Source organism: Meleagris gallopavo, chromosome 2, assembly GCF_905368555.1.
Source record: "Meleagris gallopavo chromosome 2, MGAL_WU_HG_1.1, whole genome shotgun sequence".
Classification (NCBI taxonomy): domain Eukaryota; kingdom Metazoa; phylum Chordata; class Aves; order Galliformes; family Phasianidae; genus Meleagris; species Meleagris gallopavo.
Window position 1 is genome coordinate 45084145 of NC_139405.1, and position 21252 is coordinate 45105396.

At 39.7% G+C, this 21252-nt stretch overlaps 1 protein-coding gene across 1 annotated transcript in view; it reads right to left on the reverse strand.

The window, feature by feature from the left end:
- FNDC1 (fibronectin type III domain containing 1) overlaps positions 1-21252 on the reverse strand; it is a 65082-nt gene that overhangs the window by 11599 nt on the left and 32231 nt on the right. Inside the window, exons 8-15 of the mRNA XM_085216956.1 lie at positions 18725-20530; positions 17877-17992; positions 15948-16059; positions 14620-14988; positions 10092-10160; positions 8066-8224; positions 5140-5370; positions 3776-3884 (exon numbers count right to left, since the gene is read on the reverse strand). Coding sequence (XP_085073082.1) covers positions 3776-3884; positions 5140-5370; positions 8066-8224; positions 10092-10160; positions 14620-14988; positions 15948-16059; positions 17877-17992; positions 18725-20530 — 2971 coding nt within the window. The remainder of the gene's footprint in view (positions 1-3775; positions 3885-5139; positions 5371-8065; positions 8225-10091; positions 10161-14619; positions 14989-15947; positions 16060-17876; positions 17993-18724; positions 20531-21252) is intronic.

Consider the following 21252-nt stretch of genomic DNA (forward strand, 5'->3'; position numbering starts at 1 on the left):
TGGCATGTGCACCTGACCTGGCTGCAAGGAGGAGACCCACATGGGGTGCTGCCTCCATCAGAAAATGGCTCAGCACCATATATATCATGAGTATTTATACTAAATACATAATAATTCACTAGAGTGGGGTTGGAAGAGGGGTTTCCCTGCATGGTTGCAGTCAGATAGGCATGCATCAACAGGTCTACCGCTTGCTTGAGAAGAGGGCTTCATCCACATCTTACCTCTTTTATGCTGCTCTGGTGACACAGAGCAGCTGGTTGTGGCTGATGCTTTGTTTAATGGAGATAGAGAAAGAAACAGAAATTTTCAGCCCATTTGGCCCTCAGAGCTACAAGGTCTCGCAATTGCTCTGTTTGCAATTGTGATGCCTGAATCTGAGAGCCTCCTGCAATATGCTCTGCACAACACCAGAAGTGGTAGCAGACATTCTGGAGTCAAAAAAGCTGTGAAGGGAATAGAAACCATGTAGAAACGAAAGGTTTGAAGATAAAGCAGCAAAAGATGTTGTTGACATCAGACAGCTACCTAATTCCTTCTGTAAGGCATTGCCACGGCTATCCTGCAGAAACACAGAGAAAAGCCTAGCCATATTCAAGAAGGAGTTTGAAATGTTTATGAAGAGAATAATGTGACTGAAAGAGTTTGGATTTAGTGGTGAGTGGATGCTCTCCAGCCCTTATCACTGCCCTTCTTCTGTGATGGTGGAGAATTAAGATTAGGAAAGGGATATTGTCAAGATTGCCACTTTAAAGATTTAAGGTTTAAAGTAATATTAGCACCTATATTCCTATGTCATGAGGAAGCAATTCCTGTACCCACCAAAGCTGACCAGTGTTTTGCAAATGGGAAAAACTTCTATTCTCAACTGGACACCAGGCCAGGCCTCCAAAGAAAGCTTATTGCGTGGGCTAAATTTAGACTTCAGTTTTGTTTGTAAAAACTGAACACAAGGCAGACATTTTCCAGGACATGTTGACAGCTTCAAGTCTTCTCTAGAGCTGACTTCTGACACAATACTAACCCCTTTCTGGTCTTCTGTGTGCACCACAGATTGTACCACCAATAACCTTGCAAGGAACACCCACCAATCCATAGCATCTGCATACAGCAATCTGACTTAATCAGAGATATCTCGCACTATGCATTCCTAAAGCAAACACAACATTTTTAGACCAATTTCAGATACCACGCCATGTTTTCTTAATTAGGATGGAGTTCTTTCCCAATGGTTAGGGAGTTATTTTTAAGACTAAAAATATGCAGTCAATTCAGCCTGTGGATGTGGAGAATGTGAATGAGACTGGCTGATATGCACAAATTTTCTCTTGTAAAGAACCCTACTTCTCCACCACAGATCCCACACAACGCCTTTCTTTCTTTCATAGAGTATACAACAGAGGCCAATGGATTACCCTGCTCTTCAGAAATAACAAATGGATTTTGTTTGAATCTCTCTGCTTTGAAAAAGCTTTCATATTCAACAAAGGAGTCAGTATATTTGTGGATATGCAAAAACCTTGCTGTTTCTATAAAAATTCATTCTACTACTTTAATCTTCTGAAGCCTGGAGTTCACATACGTCTCAGCAGACATATTGCTGCCTGGCAGCTCAATTCCCACTGATTCCTCTGCTCAGAGTATGGCTGGGGCTCCATGGGATTTTCACTGCAATTGCTCATTTAGGTGACAGAAAACCTTTGAGGTTTTGGGCACAAGAAAGACCTATAGTAGACATTTGATACTGTTCTGAGGACAGCAGGAGAAGGAGGCTTGAATGAAAGACATTAATAGGACGAGGAGCTGGGGCTAGAAAGTGGAAAGGCCAGAGAAATAAATGATGGAAGATCTTTCATAGGGGAAGCTGGGGCACAAGGGCAGTGCCTTCCTGGCCTGCACAAGGCATAGTAAGAGTAGGGGAGTGGGAGAGAAACTATGGAAAACTGGTAAAAAGGAAAAGGGCTGTGGACGTAAAGGAGTCTGGGGGGTGGAGGCAGGTACTAGAGGCAAGAAGAGAGAAGTTTAAGGAAGTGATGTCCTCGTAGAATGAAGATGTACACACAAAGGCAGGAAGGTCTGCATCTGCTTCTCTCACTATCTAGGAACAGAGTTTAAGTCATCTGAGATGTCATCTGTCTTGTTCTAACAGGTGAAATCCAGAGGTAAACTGTGCCCCACACCTTCTTCAATATTTTTATAACAATGACATTTTATAATAAGGGCACTAGCAGATGCAGAACATCCAGTTGTAGTTATCTGCTGTACAAATAATCCTTCTTTAATGCACCATGCACATTTCATAAGGACTTAATTAAAACTTCTAGATAAATAATCATTAATATAGGTGTAACATATTTAAGCAATTTAGATAGACCCTTATTTCTTCAACACATTCCTGCAACAGACAACAAGGATATTGCAAACTCTTTACAGCACATTTCACAGCTGGTTCCTGCTCAGCATTACTCTACTGCTGACAAGGAATCTTGTACCTTAATATTGTTCCTGAGAGCTACAATAAGAGAATCGACAATAGCTGGGCAAAATCACTCTGAAAAGCACTGTGCCATGGTCAGAAAAAATATGCCAACTCACTTTTGAGACCCGAACACTATACTGCACTGGCTTTTCCTAAATAAGTTAATTAATTGTTCAGATGAATGTTCAGATAACTCTTCTACGTTTTCCAAGTTGAGGTTTATAGTTTTAGCAATTACCCAGAACCTTGAATAATATGAGAAGTTATACAGCAGTTAAAATAAGTGGGATGTAAAACCTTACTCTCAACTGCTTTTAACTCTCATACATAAGCCATTTTGGAACAAAAATATCCTTTAAGGAACACTGTTTCTCTCTTCTGTGCTGCTGTGGCTGTTCTAGGAATGACTGGTCTGATTTATACTTTCTCATCAAGTGAGGCATGCTAGTCACCAGGTTCAACCCCAGTGCATCTCCCATACTATCAAATACACGAGCAGCACATGACACCAGTGCTTAAGGGACTGTAGTCATCATAAAGTGAAGAATCATCATGTAGCAAACAGCAACAACAGAAGTCTTTCAGACTCAGAATTTGAGAGAACGGGATTGAGAGACACTATATATCTGTCAAAATCAGTGATTTTAACATGTTCCGTCTGTGCCCATTCACTTCCCACCCAATCACCATAAACTATTCCAACATCATGCACAGCAAGCACTCTTGCTTTGCATATTCTGTGAGATTTTTTGCAAGATAAAGAGCTACAGCTCCTGCCAAACTGACTTCTACGCAAGTGTCATGGCCTCTTTTACCGTGAAGCCTCCTCTACTGACACAACTGATGTAAGCAGACAGCAAAACCGGGCCACAGAGAGCTGGCACCTTTTCCCACCACCCCATAGCTACTAAATTTTGAGTACATTGGTATGTTGGAATGGCCACATTACATTACAACAAGAGTATACTTTAATACACTCTTCCCACAAAATTTGATTCAATTATGCATATGAATAGAACACAAAGTTTTTAAATTATATTTTTTCTTACTGGTAAGTGTTTTTATATACACAAACATATATACTTGTACACACAGTCATCTATTCTAGGATTAACATGGTAAATACGTCACATAAACTGCTGTGAGATTTACAAAACAATTTTCTGCCAAATAGAATGAGTACAATCTATATCAGGCATAGATATTTATACTAAGGCCAAGAAAAAAGAAGTTTGTAAATAATCAAATTTGTTTTACTTTCCTTCTAGAAATGAAAAGAATGGATCAAATTCTTACCGTGTGTTTGGCTTCAGGTTCTCAATTGGCAGATGAGTAGTACCTGCAGTCCTAGTTGACCACTTGTTTTTTAAAAAGTCATCGTAGGATGCACTGTACACCAGATAGCCTGTAAAAAGGAAAGACAAAAAGCTGGGAGGATTTTAAACTTAAGTAGTATCCCAAGCTTAGGTGCCATGTTAAATTTCATGAGTTAGAAGGAATGTAAGCATCTTTGAATTTGTGAGTTAATGCCTAGCTCTCCTGGAACTTCCAGGCTACAAGAATTTCCTGTCATTAGCCAATAACGACAGTGCACTGTATTACAGAATGGTACCAATATGTAATTACTGATTTAAAAGACACTGAAGACAAAAAGATGACAAATTCAACCTATCCGCTGCTTTAAGTTAGACACTGACTACGCAGAAACATGAGAACTGTATAGATGTTGTGCTAAGGGATGTGATTTAGTGGGAAAATGGTGGTGGTGGTGGATGGTTGGACTGGATGATCTTGGAGGTCTTTTCCAACAGTGGTGATTCTATGATATATAAATGATATTCTCCACTTCAACACTGTGGTGTCTAATTTTTTTTTATTTTTAGACAAACTGTGCTCTGTGAGGTACTGGATCTACAGCTTTGAAGAATTAAGTGCTGTAGGATAGACACCACGTGGCCTGTTCAGGTGCAGCCCGATTCCTTACAAACCGTTATTACCGCTTTGTCTCTGCTAGTTCCCATCTCCTTGCCACTGCTGCCATCCACAGAAGTGGTAGCACCAAAGTCAAGGCCTTTTCCATGACTTACTTCAGATATTCTGGGTCCAATGGCAAATAGGCTTTGATTTTCTTCTAAAAATATTTCAGTAATTTATTTATTTCAGTGTTTTCTAACAAGTTTTGAGATTCATTTTTGAAGTCAGTTTGTGCTTTTATGTGGCTCTTTAAAGGTCTGAGGTTGCCTTAGCTCAGAGGAGACTGAATGCAAATGTGAAAGATGCTCCAAAGGCAAATGTGGGAAGTGCTTGCAGTGGTGCTGAGAGTGCTACCCAGGAGCAGAAGTAGTCAGTCAAACTAAGTGCTATCACAGACACTGCACTGGTGAGAAGTAATGCCTTCAGAACTGCTGCCACAGAAGCGGAGCCAAAATCTGAAATATCTGGACCGGCATGAACGGATAACTCTGGCACTGAAGGATGACAAAAGGACCTTTCTCACCGCTAAGAAAGCAGCTCACCTCCCTCAGAGAACTGTTAATACAGAGAGAATTTCATGAGCAGTTGGCTCAATTTGATAAAAATGGTCTCTTTCAGCAAAATCTTCCCCCCTCAGGAGAACAGCCCAGCCTACCCATGTGCTGGAGACACCAGCTCTCCAGTACCTGTTACCATGTCTCCTCGAGCAGGCTTGGCCCAGTCCACGATGACAAAGGAGTGACAGCCTTCTACTGCCACAACAGTGATGTTGTGAGGGGCTTTGAGGGGATGTGTGTCTTTCTCTTTAAGGTCATTAGGGATGATCTCATCAAGGCTTTCCACTTGGAAGTGCTCCAGGGCCTCTGTCAAGGAGCAGGGGGCTGCTGGATCTTTATTTAGATAGGTCACGTAAGGTGCTGGAAGAGACAGGAAGGGTGACATTTAGTTAGCACTTCATAGATTTCAGAGTAACAGGCAGGCTGACAATACCCTGTGTGATTCCTACAGCTCTGACTAATAGACAAGGACCACTGTCGGCCAGCTTGGGATCACACCAGAATTTCCTATGTTTCAGTTTGTGCCCATTGCTTTCTCTTTTCAGTGGGCACCAAATGAGTAAAGCCTGGCTCTCTCATTTTTACAGTCCCCATCAGCTATTTATGCACATTGGCAAGGTTCCACACAGTCTTCTCTTCTTCACATTGAAGAGCCCCAGCTCTCTTAACTTCTCCTCACATATCAGAAGCTCCAAACCTTTTATCACCACTTTCATGGCTCTAGTGGCTTCCTTCATTTCTGCTTACCCTACCTAGCCAATCTGACTTGGGCAACTCTGGCTGTCCAAGCTCTACACATTTCTTTGTACTTTAAGGTGACAATTCCTGCACTGGTCTCAGCCAAGTTCTGTAGACTTCACTGTGCTATGGCAGTAAATCTGACCTAAAGGAACAACATAAATATATATCGTGGTAGAGAAATGATTAGTGCTGCTTGTGCTCTCTTTAGCCTTTCCTTAGCTTACGCCCCTCAGACCAGACTCTTGCACTTACCAAACTTAAATTACCAAAGGAATTTAGAAAGGAAAGCTAAGATTTTGGTGGTCTCTAGGTAAACAAGCAGTGTAGAAATCCCAACAGCTTTAGATTATAGCCTTGCCCTTGCCTGGCAGCCAGGAATCTTCTCATGCATGTTATCTCTCTCCATACAGAAGTCATCTGCACCAGGCAGATATGCAAGAAACACTTACTGGTCTTTGTAATCAGAAACTACTGCAGCAACAAAGCATGGCTCCTGCTCAGTTCGATTCATAAGCAGGGGAAAGTGGGATGCCAACATTTAGGGCAACCCCACATTCACAACTGTACCTAATTACCTAAAGAGAGGAGGTCCATTTTTACCGCAAGAGACAGAGGAGAGCAGTCTGGCTGCAAGAACCTCTGCACACTACCTACAGCTATTCTGGGATGTTGGGTGGAAACATCACACAGATTCTTGGCATTTTACACATGGGAACAGACCCTGCCAGGACCTAAGTATCTAAGACTTCACCAGGTCCTATTCAAACATTCTGAAACTAGGCTGAAACAACAGGATGAACAAGAATAATAATTCCAAAGTGAAGTCTGAACACTTAAAGCAATTAACAGAGTGATCCCCTGGGTATTAAAGGACTGGGAGTCATGAGTCTCCACCGTCCAGGAACATGACCTGTAAGCTCTAATTTTAGAATACTTATATTGACTGGAATTTCACTTTGGCTCTGTAAATAGATTAGACCATCTTGTTACTTATTTAAATGTCACTATAACATTCAAAATAAGGACTATAACACTTGCTTTTGGAAATGTTTATTCAGTTGCAATAAAAAAAAAAACCATTGAAATGGTAATATTTTTCCCTGGTGCCTTTAAATGCTCATAAACTAATGTTTCTTGGTTTACCTTATTGGATTTCATGCCCTTAGGAATTTTTTCCAGATCTTGCAATGAAGCTAATTTTAGCCCCTCTAGCTAAATGAATCAAGAAGCACTGTCAGTGAGAGAGCTGAACAGAAACATCATGAAATTGTTTGGACAGCAAAACTGAAGATGCACTGGAAAAAGTCTTGGCAAATATAAAAACAAATATTTCACTCCAGCAGCAGAGCTCTGCTATAAAACACGTGAAGCTTGCAGATGTTGGAATGGAAAGCAAGACATGATTCAAAGATGACTCTCCATCTCCTGAACTCACATCTGAAACACCAGGCAAGCTAGCACAAGACCAGATCTCATTTGAAAGCTCAGACATTTGCAAAAGAGTGCTAGGGGTCAAGCAGTCTTGGCTGGAGGCTGGAATACAATGCCCTAGCACCTCAAAATCCCTCTAGTCTGATCTCAAGCTGTTTCTCTGACAAAGAAGCAGAGCTGTTCTGAGATGAGAGCAGCAATGCCTATCTACACACTTGAATGGCTCACATATGCTAGAGCAATGCTCACTCTTCTTGCCAGCATACTGTGGGTTCATTCCCTATGTTCTTTCTGCAGAGCAAAGAAATAGCAAAGTCAAATTTACGTCTGCAGGCTTTACTTTTTGGAAAGGTCATATTCAAATGTCATTCACTTATTGACTTTCCCCATATGTCCTAAATGAAACACACCTTTGATGTACGTGGCGAAATCACAGGCGTTACATAGGGCAGTGAAAAGAACTAGGTCCTCCAGAGGATGACTCACATCTATGTGGAGACTTGTACTGCATGCTCTACTGGTGTGAATTTAAAGTGATGCAGCTGAGCTTATTGGAGCAGCAAAGCAGATACTCTTACTTTCTCATTGACTTCAAGTAAACTGAACATGATGCAGAATATAAAGCAGAGTACTTACATTATAAGAGTTGAGAAAGGTTTGCACTGCTTCAACAGTATTGGAGTGAGTCCACATGCAAACGTGCAAACAGCAAAGCAATGAGCAAAGAACTGTTGTTTAGGTTTCCCTGGTATCAGTCATTACAAGGACCCCACACTAGTCTGTTATTCATATTCATGAAATAGCCTCGGCTTAATGGCTGATCTTCCTAGAACAAGAATTGCAGCAGTAGCAGCAAGCTACATAATACAAAGTATATCCTTACCAGTGAACCGTTTCTTCCCAGCAATGTCATATTCTGATACAGGGCCAGTACCAACAACACTAGTCTCTGGATAGACAATTTCTGATTCTGCTGTTGTGGTGGTAGTGGTAGTGACAGTAGTGGTGGTCGGTAGCAAAGTGCTCTCGAAAAACTCATAATCTTCAAAGGAAACACAAAATGAAAATGTTAGCCTGTTTTGACATTCACAACATTTCACACTGTTTTGGCTTAGTTATAAGAAGGAAAACATTTACATGACCAGCCACAATCCCAAAGAAGTGCTGTGTATCCTACTATAGCTACTGCACATTTCTTGTGGGCCTCTAAGTCACAGTTAATCATACTTCAGTGTCGCAAGTGTTTCCACTAAACTGCACAAAGCCTTAGCAAACTAATGCCATTGCTGACTAGGACCTCATTCACACAGGTAAAAAGGGTGACAGTAAACAAATGTATATTCTATATTTTTATATAATCTATATTCTGAATCCGCTTTATCTGCCATCTCCTCTTACTACGCCTAAAAGAAGACAGCACAGTAATTGAATTCACAGCCACAGCTTTTTAAGCAACCTCCATATTACTAACCTAAAATCTTAGAGTTGTTTCCTACTGCTTTTAAATCCTTCAATAACTTACAGACACGGTGTCTTGTACTTGCCATTTGCAGTCCCGTTAAGGGCACGCAAATTGGCACATATGAACCTCCTGATATTCAGCTGTACTTGATATTCAGTACCATTAAATCCAGTGCTCTTTGAAAAGCTACCATGCTACTAGACTGACACAGAAATTGAAGGGAAAGAAGCATTTGACATCCCTGCCATGTCCTCATATGGGCTATGAAAACTCATCTGATCACTTTTCCTAAAATTGCTGCAGTCTCCTGTAGGTGACCTGCCCCTACAGGGAGCCCCAGAAGAAGACCTGCATGCTGAGGATGTGGGGATGTAAGGAAACTCGTGCAGTTTTTAATTCATTTTCTCCTCGTTAAATTCTAAATGTCAGCCTCAGTATGAAGCTTCTGGAATAAAAGTACAAAACTCTCAGCCATTTTTCTCTCAGCTGCTACACTCTTTTTCAGTGCTTTTTTTGACTAGTTGGTTTGACTTAAATTTCCAGGACCACATCCATCAAAAGAAAAACTTTTTTATTCTAGAGCCACAAATTATACTACTGATACTAAAAGGTTTGAGTTCAGCAGAGGCCTGTACTTATCTGCTTTAATATGTGGGTGTAAGAGCTGGAATATGAGAAATAAAAGCAGCAGAACATCAGAAACCAGCGGTGGTGTACAATGCATATTAGTCCCAGTAATTTATTATTTCCCTTCCTTCTGTAAATCGATAATTAAATGTTAAGACTTGAAGCTACCTGTTAAGCTTCGTGTGTCCTGACTTATAGGACCAAGGTGGCATGAACATAACTGCAAAAATGTTTCCCTCTTCTCCTTTTATCTGTTTGCAAATCTCTATAATTTAAATTCTACAAGGATTCAGCAGACTAATTATTTTATGCCTAGGTGATCTCATTCAGTGTGAAAAGATTTTATAGTCTAAATGCAGACTACACATCAAAAAAGACAAGAAAATATTCATAACACTGGATTCATAATTCACTGGGACTCTAGTGCTAAAAAAAAACACGTGTTTCCAGGACTCAAACAGTATTTTGATTTTCTATTTTAAAACAATTCAGTGATTTTGGACTAGATGTTGTACCAGAGAATGTCTAGCAGTGAGTGTATGAACCAGCTCTGAATGTAATTTATTTCCAGAATAGGTTCCTGTTATGTGGCAGGACTGAGAGAAGAGGAACCTCATGTCCATTAACAGTTGCATTTGCACCACTGTCCTTCATGTATGATGCAAAACTATGGAAAATTTTTCCAGCTCACCATTGCTTGCTTAAGTGCTGAGCATGTGCATCGATCTGCCATGCAAACTCAATTTCAAAGAAAGAAGAGGGGAAAAGCCAGCAACCCAAAATGTGTCATTTGCAATAGATACTTATAGTTAAACTGTACCATCATCGTATATCACATATGCCTCTGGAGTTGCTGTCACTTCTGAATCCAGTCCTGAGAATGTATCTACTGCAGGAAAAAGAAAAAAAAAAAGTTATAAAATTCAATTGTCTCATCCTCACCTTCCTATTAAAATATCATAATAAAGTTTAAAATAAAAATATTTATCTGGTTGATTTATAAAGAAATAAGACAATCACCAAGTTTGCCAGATAACACAGTGACAGTCCATTCCGCATATTTAGAATAACAGATGAATAGTTAACTGCAACAGCCAGGAGTTCTGCTGAAGGAAAATGGTTTGAGAGCTGCTACTGAAAACTGAAAGCAATAAACCTTCCAGGGGCTCTGCCCTGGGCCCCAGGGCTCTTGGAGTAAAGGCAGACTATCTACAACCACATAGCACTCATGTCAGGATTTAAAAATATTCTATAGTCTCAAGAGTTGCAAATATAAGAAATTCATATTTAAAAAAAAAAATTCAAAGCAATTCAAACAACTGAAAATTTCAATTCAAATATTTTTTGCAAGGTATAAAAAAAATTAAGCAATTCACAGATCCATATCAATGCAGTCCAAAAGATATGAATTTGTGCAATGATGCAATTTGTGCTGGGTGTCCCAGTGTCCAGCACCCAGATCTCCTCTGCACTTGCTCTAGTCTGATCCAGACATGTATGTTAGGGCATATACATGTAATTCTGAAGTACTGCTTCTGCCTTGGTTTCACCCAAAAGGAATAGAAATTGTTTACACAGAGATTGCCCCATAATACATATAGAAGCATGGCAAGTAGAGATGACTGGGAGGTGCACATCAAAACCCTCCAATTCAAACCAAAGGCTAATGCTAATGCTTCCTAAATTCCCGCTCACGTGAATCATCTTAATGTCTCTGCACATGAGGTATCCAACACCTGATACACCAACTGCCAGGTAGCTCAACTTGTGAATTCTGAAGGCTTTCCAGCATGCTTGGAGGAATTTCTCCACAGTATTCTGAGTACACAAGGCTCAGCCATGAAAAGCTGTGCAAAGAAATCAGAAGTGCGATGTCGAAATTCACAGCAGGTAAAATCAGAAGTCTTCAGTGAAACATTGAGTTTGAGGGGAGGGCAATATGCAAACAGAGAAGACAGGCAGCAATGACCTCAAGGTAACTGCTAAATTAGGAAAGTTCATACAGCACTTGATATGAGAAAAAGAAATGTGATTTTCACTAGGCCAGTACTATGAATATTGGAATTTTTCAACTGCAAACATTAAATAAATTACAAATTCAAATGATACATTTTGCATTGCTTTTTTAAAATTTAAAACCAACAATTATTGTAAAAAATGACGGATTTTTTCTACTACATGAAGTTTCTTTTAAAAATGAATAATACAGCAATAATTTTAATTCCAATATAAGCTACAAAAACATAGGAAATTGGTTAATTCTTGCCAGACTTTCATAGCAATTCTGATATTTTCTAAGACATGTTTAGGTCGCACTCTTCAGAAGATCAGCCACTTGAAAGACACCTTACAAATTAGATTTTCTGTGGAATTCTGCAGATCTTCTTTGACCCCATCAGAGTCATCAGAAGGCTCAGATAAGCTAGAAATTTGAAGTATTTTGTATGGTAGATTTCAACTCATTCACACACCTATTAGCTAATCAGCTTTCATTCATATACTCATTATATATATTCATGTATTTATTTATGCTGAATTCTATTTTCTATTTTTGTGTCTGTGCAGCCTATTCTACTTCACTTTCTGTATTTTGTTGCATTAGCTGTGGAATGAAGAGGATGGGGTAGTACCTAAAAGACCTGTCACTATTATTTTCTCCCCATAAACCAGCTGCATTTGTCCTGCTTGCTCCAAGCACCCGTGCTGGATCTTTTCATTTAACCCTACCTGTGCCAAGTAAGGCTAAGTCTTGTTTGCTGTGGTCTTTTGCCATCTGTGAAGACAGCAGACTGCTCAGCCACCACTTGATTTTTATCACACAAAGCAAATGGTTGAGGTTCCACTTTTATTCCATGTGAGATCACAAAAAAACTAACTAATTTCACTGGCAAATCACTCCAGTGTGGTCAGTCCCCTTCCTGAAAGTTCAAGACTTTTGAATCTAGTGAAAAGTTGATAATAAATTCTGCTGGGTTAAGCAAAAATTCTGCCAGAGAGTAAGAGAATTTGCCAAAGCTTAAGTAGAACATGTGGCGGTGTTTTTTGGCACTTGCAGACTCTGGCTGTTTAGGAGTAAAGCTCTTAGAAACAAAATAACAAGCTTTGGAAGAATAAGCATTTCATTAAATGAACTGGAGCGTGTTCCAGATGCAGATTAAAAGGAAAGACAAAGCAGAAATATGATTTGGAAACTGTCAATGGAGAGCAGCATGAAATGTTTTGATAGTTCAAGTAGTAGTTGTTTATCCCTCTTGAAACAGATACAGCACTTGTTAAACAAACAAACAGCAATCATTAAGTAAATACTATCATCATGCTTTCTTTCCAAGGAAGCTCCTCTGTGAACAGGCAGGTTGTCTTGCTGCATTCATAAACTGCTGGCCACTAGGATGAAGGGAAAAAAAGAAAAAAGATGCTAGAAAATCCTAATAATCACTCTTCAGACAAACTTTCATACTTGTTAGGTTGCTCAAGTTATGTAAGGAGCGGAAATCCAACATCATCTTGTACTTGTACACCTCAATCCATCTGCAGACTTACTGTTGAAATGTCAGACAGTTTAGGAGTGACTTTGAGAGTCATTCTCACTGAACACACAATCTGTACAAAAATACTTTTTCTCATTCATGGCTCTAACAAAGTTCAAAGCATCATCAAGCTACCTGGTAGAAGGCAAAATAAAAACTCCAAAATACACAGAATCACAGAAACGCCAAACAGAATGTTTTTACATGTTCATAAATTCACAAGAAAACTCCACAACCCACACCTCTCCTAAAAATAATTTGTATTGGTCAGCTTCTGGAGCCTTTTCTCAGATTTAGCTGCACAGATTTAGCTATGCTTCACAAAATGTTATTGTTCTTATAATATATATTGTCAGAAGAGGTCCTTCATGTATCAAACAGCACAAGTGGCAGCAATGGGAGGTACACTAACACAACCAAAAATTATAGTCCCATTTAGGCAACTTAGAAAATACCAGGCTAACCATGTACAGCAATATTTGTAACACTTTCGTAAATACATAACAGCGGAGAAAGTACCAAAAGGAAAACCAAAAATCTTCAAAGAAAGATTTAATGACACAGACAACCATGGGGCTAAATATTAGATATACATTAATACTATAAATTATTTTAATTCCATCTGTACAAGGCAATAATATATCTAACTTATTACTTACCCAGTGTAATTGGTAAGGAAATTTTCTGTCTTCTCAGATCCTTTCCAAAGCTGCTGTCTTTACACTCACTACTATTTGCTGAAGCCATATCTTTCCATATCTTCTTTACTCTTCAATGTGATAGTTCAGACTTCCAGGCCATGGTTACATGACCTACTAGTAAATGTACTTTGGCTTCAGAGACACAGGTGTATAAGAGAAGGTAAATGGGCTTAGTTACCCATTGAAACTAGCTACTCCAGATGGTAGATGTCTGACTGCAAACTCTTTCTTTATGTTAGAGCCATGCTTCTGTTGCCCCTGGATAGACTGAGCTGGGGACTACCTATAAGTGGAAAGAATAAGGACTGCCATGGTGCTCCTTGATCTAGTTTCATAAAATAAGTAGCTAACTGATTTTCAATGTAACATTCTGGTGATGAAAGGATAAAACCTGGTAAGAACAGGCTCAACACTCCACAACTCCAGTGAATTTATGTAAGTTTACTTTGGATTTTTGATTTGCACAACATCCTGAGCTTGTATAACTGCATGAGAGAAACAATGGCATCTAGCAACATCATTTTTTACCTTTAGATGAGAAATAAATTAATATACAAATCTTTGCATTATCTGTGCAGAGCCAAGGTTGTCTTTCCCCAAGTTCATCCATACTGTGCTGCATTTCTGCTTGAAAATCTCTACCTCTGAGGTCTGGCAAGATAACAAAAATCCCATTTTTTGAACATTCATCCCATTATAGCTCAAAAGAGAGACTTTTCAGAACTTACTGTGAGAAATGGATGCAAAACAGATAAGCTGTAGAGACTCTTTTGGGTCCTTCCCTGGCTTGGAGTGAGGACTTGATTCTAGGTGGCTGCTTCAGCCACAGAACCGCTGCCTATGTTTGTGCATATGTGCAAACATATGTGAAAAGACTGGATTCAATAGAAGGCGAATGTTTTTCCGAAATCAACATATTTCCATGATAAACTTCAGCTTTGGGGCAAGCTAACATTTTCTAGTGGAAAACCATTTAATATGCAAACCCTTCTCTAGCTGCTCTAATTTCAGCTTCTTACTTTTTCATTAGGACCAAAATCTTCAGAGGCAGATTCCTTTCTGCTTTACATTTATGCAAGTACCAAGATCAAACAAGTTCAAACAACAAAAAAGAAGTTACCTTCTGCATTGCATTCTGGCAGGCCATCGAACCCTAAGAGCAAGTTGCCTTCATCATCATACTGTGCATAGGTGCCTGGAGGACAGGTTGGGGGTGGTTTCTCAGTGGGAGGTTCAGTTGTAGTTGGTTCAGGAGTGGTAGTTGTAGTAGTTGTGGTGGTGGTTGTAGTAGTTGTTGTGGTGGTTGTTGGGAGTGTTGTAGTTGTAGTTGAGGGAGTGGTTGTTTTCTTAATCATTTCCAGACCAATCAGAGGTTTCCCTCCAAGACTTATTATAGGTTTATCTTGTGCACTTGCTACAGGCTTACTAAATCTGCCATGTCCAAACAAAGGTATTCCATCAGGACTCACCATTGGGGCACCCTTTTCATCTAGGACAGAAGAACAAAGTCAAAATATCTCATTTATTATCTGTTGCAGACTTAAAGTATGGTACTTAGCAACAGTAAAAACCACATGAATGCTGAAAGTAATTACAACCTGCTGTAATTAATGTGGCAAAAAAGAATGTTGTTATGTAGAAAAGACACATGGCTAAGAAAATCAGTAAAAAGTTGAGAAGAATCTCAGGTAGATCACAATACTGTTCACTGATACTAGTTGTATGATGAACGCTTATTGGGAAGAGTAGAGGGAGATTTCCTTTCAGAATCGCTATATCACAAACGATATGCAGACTGTGTCCATATTTAATTTAAGTCAGTCTTTTAACTGATGAAAAGTAGGATGAAACCATATTCTGTTCCCTGTCAAATATGCACAAGGAAAGACTGGAATGAGAGAGGCGCTGTCACTGCAGATTAACTTTTGTGCCAAGTCCCAGATACTGCATGTATTCACTATCACCAGTATAACTGCAGGCACTAAATCTGCATTCAAGAGATCTATTCAGATGGAGTGGTAGTGCCAGCAGTGTTTTCACAAATCATACACAAGGTTTTTTGCTATCTGTAGTCAGTTTCAGAAAACAAACAAAAACCATCACATACCTAGGACTGTGCAAGTAGAAGAATAATTATTTCTATGTATAGAAATAAACAAGTATCAATCTCTATTCTGGCTCAGTTCTGCAGTCCCTTCTAATACTGATACAGGTGAGACAGACTTGGGTTATTCTTTCTGCCCCATACTCAAGAACCTTGCAGTGTGCCCTCAGGCATCCCCAGATCCTGTGAATGTGCTGACTGTCTGATGGTGACCTGAAGTATAGTAATCCTAAATGGCTTGCACAGGACCTAGGAATGCCTGAAGCGCCAAACAGCTCAAAGATTTGTACCGTGTGCAAAAAAAACTTTAGATTTTTTTCTGTAAAATGGAAGCTGTAACTTACCAACAATTGTACGTCCGTCCCCTCCTAATTTCACTCGAAGTGGATTGCCTTGGGAATCTTGGAGGTATTTTCCTTCAACATTTAACACTAGTCCTCGGTCAAGATCTACAATCTAAAAGCAATAGATGGACTCAAATTTAGCTAGCGTGAGAGAATATGAAAAGAAATCATGGGGAAATTCTGTTGTTAAGTGTGATGAAGAATAGGTACAGCACCTCCAGACAGACTTTTAAAAGTGAGTATAGGAATCACTGATAAATTACTGCAGAAGAAGGCAAATCCCCAGGAGCGAGGCTTCAATGTTGCGTAAGAACCATGTTCATATTGGCCTCTATAGTGCTGGCATGTACAGGAGCTACTCCCTTGACTTGCTGCACTGAGTTTTTTGGGTTGCCCTACTCCTAAGGTGGATTCATGTAACGCTTATTTGAGTATGACCCCAAGTCCTTTTAAAAACAGTATTTAAAAATACATCTGCTAATCAAAAAAAAGAGAAATATTAAACTAGTTAATTTAGATTGAAATAGCAGTGAAAACAAAGTAACTAAGATTTTAATTGAGGTAGGAGACTGAAGAAAAGCCTCTGTCTCATAAAACAAATCTGTCTGAGAGCCTGGACTGAATTAAAGAGGTTACTTCGACTAAAATCCAGTCCTCATTGCTATTTCAACCAAAAACAGCTGAATTGTGTGCTGTTTTAACCCGGGTTATTACACACTGTGGCATAGAGCACAAAAATACAAAAGCTGCTAGCTGATGAGAACTGGGAAAAGGACAAAAGCAGCACTTTCAAGTTGGCAAGAAAAACTTGAATTTGGTGTTGCAGAAAAGACTGCAGCAGGAGGAACAGCTAATCATGAGATTTGCAGAGGTCAGGCAGTCTCTGGAGGCCTTCAGGCCCCAAATGATGACAGATGACAACATAGGTCCTCTTGCTTTATAAGATGTTTAGAAGGTTCTCCTTGCAGCAATGTTTTCCTCTTCTGCAGCAGGGACAGATGCCTCACAGCTTCCCTAGGACTTTTCTAGCCCACTTTCTGAAGTCTATCTGAAGAGTCTTGGACTTGCTTTTCCAAATGCCTTCCTTGAACATGAGTTACCTGATGCACTTTTCTGTGCTCCTCTATTGCAATCAAGAAGACTGAAATGGACATAAAATAATTGGTTTTATGCCCCTTCTTTTACTTGTATCATGTGGTGTTCTACTGTATGAGCAGCTCTACTGACATCACTGAAGCTGGTCAGAGCCTTACCCTATCCAGTGTTTGAACAAGCATGCATGAAACATTATTTTCTTCACTACAATGGTTGGTCATAAACTGACTGTAAAGGATTTTATAAGTCAAGTATTTAGGCTCCTAGTAGGACTTTCTATTAATAGTGCCTGAGATCTGAAAGTATCACTAGAAATTAGACTGAACCACAAAACACTCAAAAGTATCACTTTGAGGCCTGTCACCCCATAAAACCTACTTTGACATATTTGTTTTTAGAGCACCATGCCATTTATTGAGCAACTTCTCATGTTGACAGTCTTGTTCATGAGCCTCTCTCTGGAGATGCATCTGGAAGAAGCATCATCACAGAGCCCATCTTTCATGGGAACTGTTCTGGACAATTTCCATTCACACTGTGCTGCACCATCCTGAGTCACTGGGGAGCATAAGTTCCACTGACTGTGATTGAAAAAAGTTTTGCTAAGTCTATGGGAGTACTGATACAGTTAAGCATTTAAGGTTTTAAATCAAATGTTTGAAATGGAGTATAAATGGAGTATTTAGATTTAAATGAAACAGTGGAATTACATCATTAAACATCACCTAATTTTACAGCTTCTTTGACTAGGGGCACTGTTTCTCCTCTATTCTCAAAGAAAAAGTAAGCAAAACAAAAGGCCAAAGCATCTCAAATTTGCAGAGGTCACCCTACCCACTTTGTTCCTTGTGGGCCATTGATTACTCTCTGTCCACTTGGTTTTCCATTATTACCAGTTAATATTTTTCCATTTCCATTCTTTGTTGTAAGGTTAGGTCGGCCATTGTAACCTGAAATAAGAGAAGGAAATACACTGTTCAGAAAAAAATTGTGTATACTACAAAGCATAGTAATTTATAACATAGTTTAAAATGCAGTTTAAAATGCAAAGGAATACAAAACCTCTTAAGAATATACTGTTAAATGCAAATCCTCTGTAAGTGTTTTACTGGTGAAGGTTCTAAGATGACTCCCACTAGCATCCCTTAGCTTTGTTTAACAGATGCAGATATTCAGGACTTTCTTGTGATACATCTCAAAATCTGCAATCAATATTCAAAAAGTAAGCAACTGAACCAATGTGTAACATCATTGCCGGATCTGAGAAGCCATACAAAATCCAATTCAGCAGCCCATTTGGGCTGCCATGCATTGCAGCAGAGGTGGAAACATGGCCATCAAGACAGTTTTGAACTTTGTAAACATCTGGGGTGTGTGCTGGGAGAAGAAATTGTATTAAACAGAACAACTTTCCTAATCTATCCTCACACAAAACTGAAGACCCAGAAATCACTACGGATGATGGGAGCCTGTGCAGATCAGACTTCAGGACCAAAGGCTTAGGACACACATGGATTAGACAGTGTCCTCAAAAACTGGGCTCCCTGAGAACATCCAATATAAAAAAAATAGAATGTTATACTAAACAATTGAGTTTGCATTCTGATAGAGAACTTTTCACAGGATTATTGAACTTATGAAAACCTCAGTTCAGTAACATTAATAGAACAAAGACAAGATACCTTGCCTATAGGGAGGTCTAACAAACTGCCGCTGGGAAGGGCTCCGTAGCCTGGAGTTCAATAGTCGCTGGCGAGGGGACAACGTGGAAGAGGAAACAGTTGGAGGAACAGTGTGTGTCGTGGTAGACTGAGAATAACGTGGCCAGATGAAGCTTGGTTTAGAAGGGGTATGTTTGTTTGAGGAATGAATAATTCGTGACGCTACAGCAGATTTGCCTGGAGATTCAGGAGAAGATATTTTTAATGTTGGAGTTTCTTCCTTCTCTTCCTCTTCAGATCCTAGTTTTTGAGGTAGAAGAGTGTCCATAGATTTCCTCTTATTGCTAGCAGTGTCATATGTGTTTTTATTACCTCTAGAAAGAGAAGGGGACCACTTTGCTGCCAAAGATGTAGGTTTCTCTTCCATCTCTTTTTGATCATACTCACTGTTATAATCATCCTCTTCATCAGAAACTGATTGGCGAGATTTAGAAGAGGAGGAGGAAGGAACTTTTTGAGGAAGTTCAGCTTGGGACATTTTAGATGGTAACAGATCATATTTTTTCTCTGTATGGGACACTATTCTTGTAGCAGCCCTTGATTGACTAGGTAATGAGGGACGAGTTTGTCTTGAAGAAGTGGATGACAACTTTGAATTATACTGGTTGTCTTTTGCTTTACTGCTGGCAGAACTAGAGTCTGGCTGATTAAGCTTTGATTTGTAGGAAGGTACCTGAGAACCTGGCTGCTGTTGCTTTGATAGAGACAAACTTGAGCTTCCCTGAGAGAAAGATGTAGGTAATCCCCTAGAAGTGGACAGTTCCTTAGGAAACACAGAGCGACTGCTGGCTCTGTCACTGTCTTCTGTTACATCCTCATCATTATCTTCCTGCAATTCCTCATTACTCTGGGATGAGACAGGAGATGGAAGCCGCCTGCCCCTGGAATGCAGCAAGGAAGGACTGGTTTGTACCTTCTGGAGAGGTTCCGAGCGGGAGGTCTTCTGGGTCTTTTGTGATGGAAGATGAGAAGAGAATGTCTTTTTAGGCAAAGATACACTTGAATGGCTTGGGTCCACCTCATGAGTTACAACAGACTGCCGATTTGATGGCAAACCCCAGAGTCCAGGCTCTGAAGTTTTAGAAGGCACTTTCACCAGCAAAGGATTTGGCTTTTCTTCCACATTGCCAGAGAGATCATTATTTTTAGCAGGCAGAGAATGGGAAGAGGCTTTAGGAGAAGGCACATTAGTGTTACTTTGCCTCAGTTGCTTTGTTTCGTTATCTGAGTACTTAGGAACAGATGAGGCAGAAGAGCGTTGTGCTGAGGATGGTGACAACGCTAATGGCTCACGTTTCTCTGTGCTAGTCTGCTGTGATGCCTCTGGTGTGTGGATTCGAACAGGGGTCCTCCCTGAGGCAAGAACAGGGTGGATTGTCCCACTAGAAGACAGAGGTCTGACAATCCTCCTGTGATCCTGGGCTTTTGGCAATGTCACTGGAGCTTCTTCAGATGAATTATGATCCTCTGTCACTTCAGTAGACTGAAGATCAAGTTCCAACTTTCCTATCTTTCTGGAAGGTAACTGAGATTTACTTGGAACACCTCCTCGAGTCAAGACTTTATTCTTATATTCAGAAAGAAGACTCTTTTTATCACCAACACCAGGTGAATGAACAGATGACTGCTTAGAGGAAAGTGACATCTGCACTTGTGAAGAAACAGAGGAACTTTGAGAAGGAGATGAACCAGCATTCACAGGTTTTTTAACCCCTGAATTGTCTTGAATCTTTGTTTGTTGCTGAGCAACTGAATCCTCATTAGGAGCTGAAAAAAAAAAAAAAAGTGTTTATTCATAACAATAGCAGAACAAAATACAAGAAGAGAAACCAGTCAGGTAGCAAGAACAAGACTACTTAGGAGAACATGAGACAGTATTTATTTCTGTACTAATCCACTTATGTGGATTTTTTGGTGACTTGAGTAAAATTTCAAGCAATTAAAATCAAATATCTAAAAGTGGGGACTGCAACATTCGGTCAACAGAACCAGATCTTTTGCAGAACTTAGTCACGTTTATGACAGCATGCTGCACTGTTCTGTCTGAGGCAGGACACATTTTTAATTTAGGATTCAGCAAAATCCCACAACAGCACCTCTTTGGCAAGAGGTTGTATGAAAGTAGACCAATTTAGCTGACTTTAAAGAGCAGGAGTTGTCAGGAATAGTGCAACCAAAGAACCAAGTATGATTTTATTTGGCCTTTGCATAACAAAAGCACATGTATTCATGCAGCATACCAGGAAATAGAGTATGATTTGCCTTTATTTAAAGTATTACAATGTTCATAATATTACACGTGGTAGAGGAATGAATGCTCATTTATAAGCTTATCTACTATAAGCTTATCTGCTCATCTACAAGCACCTCTTTGGATGATATAATGATGAAAAGAGCTAGCAGAAGCAGTGTTGAAGAAGTAAAATTCCACAGGTTAGATAGAGGGAGCACAGGAGAAGCTAAGAAAAGTCAGAGAATGAATGTAACTG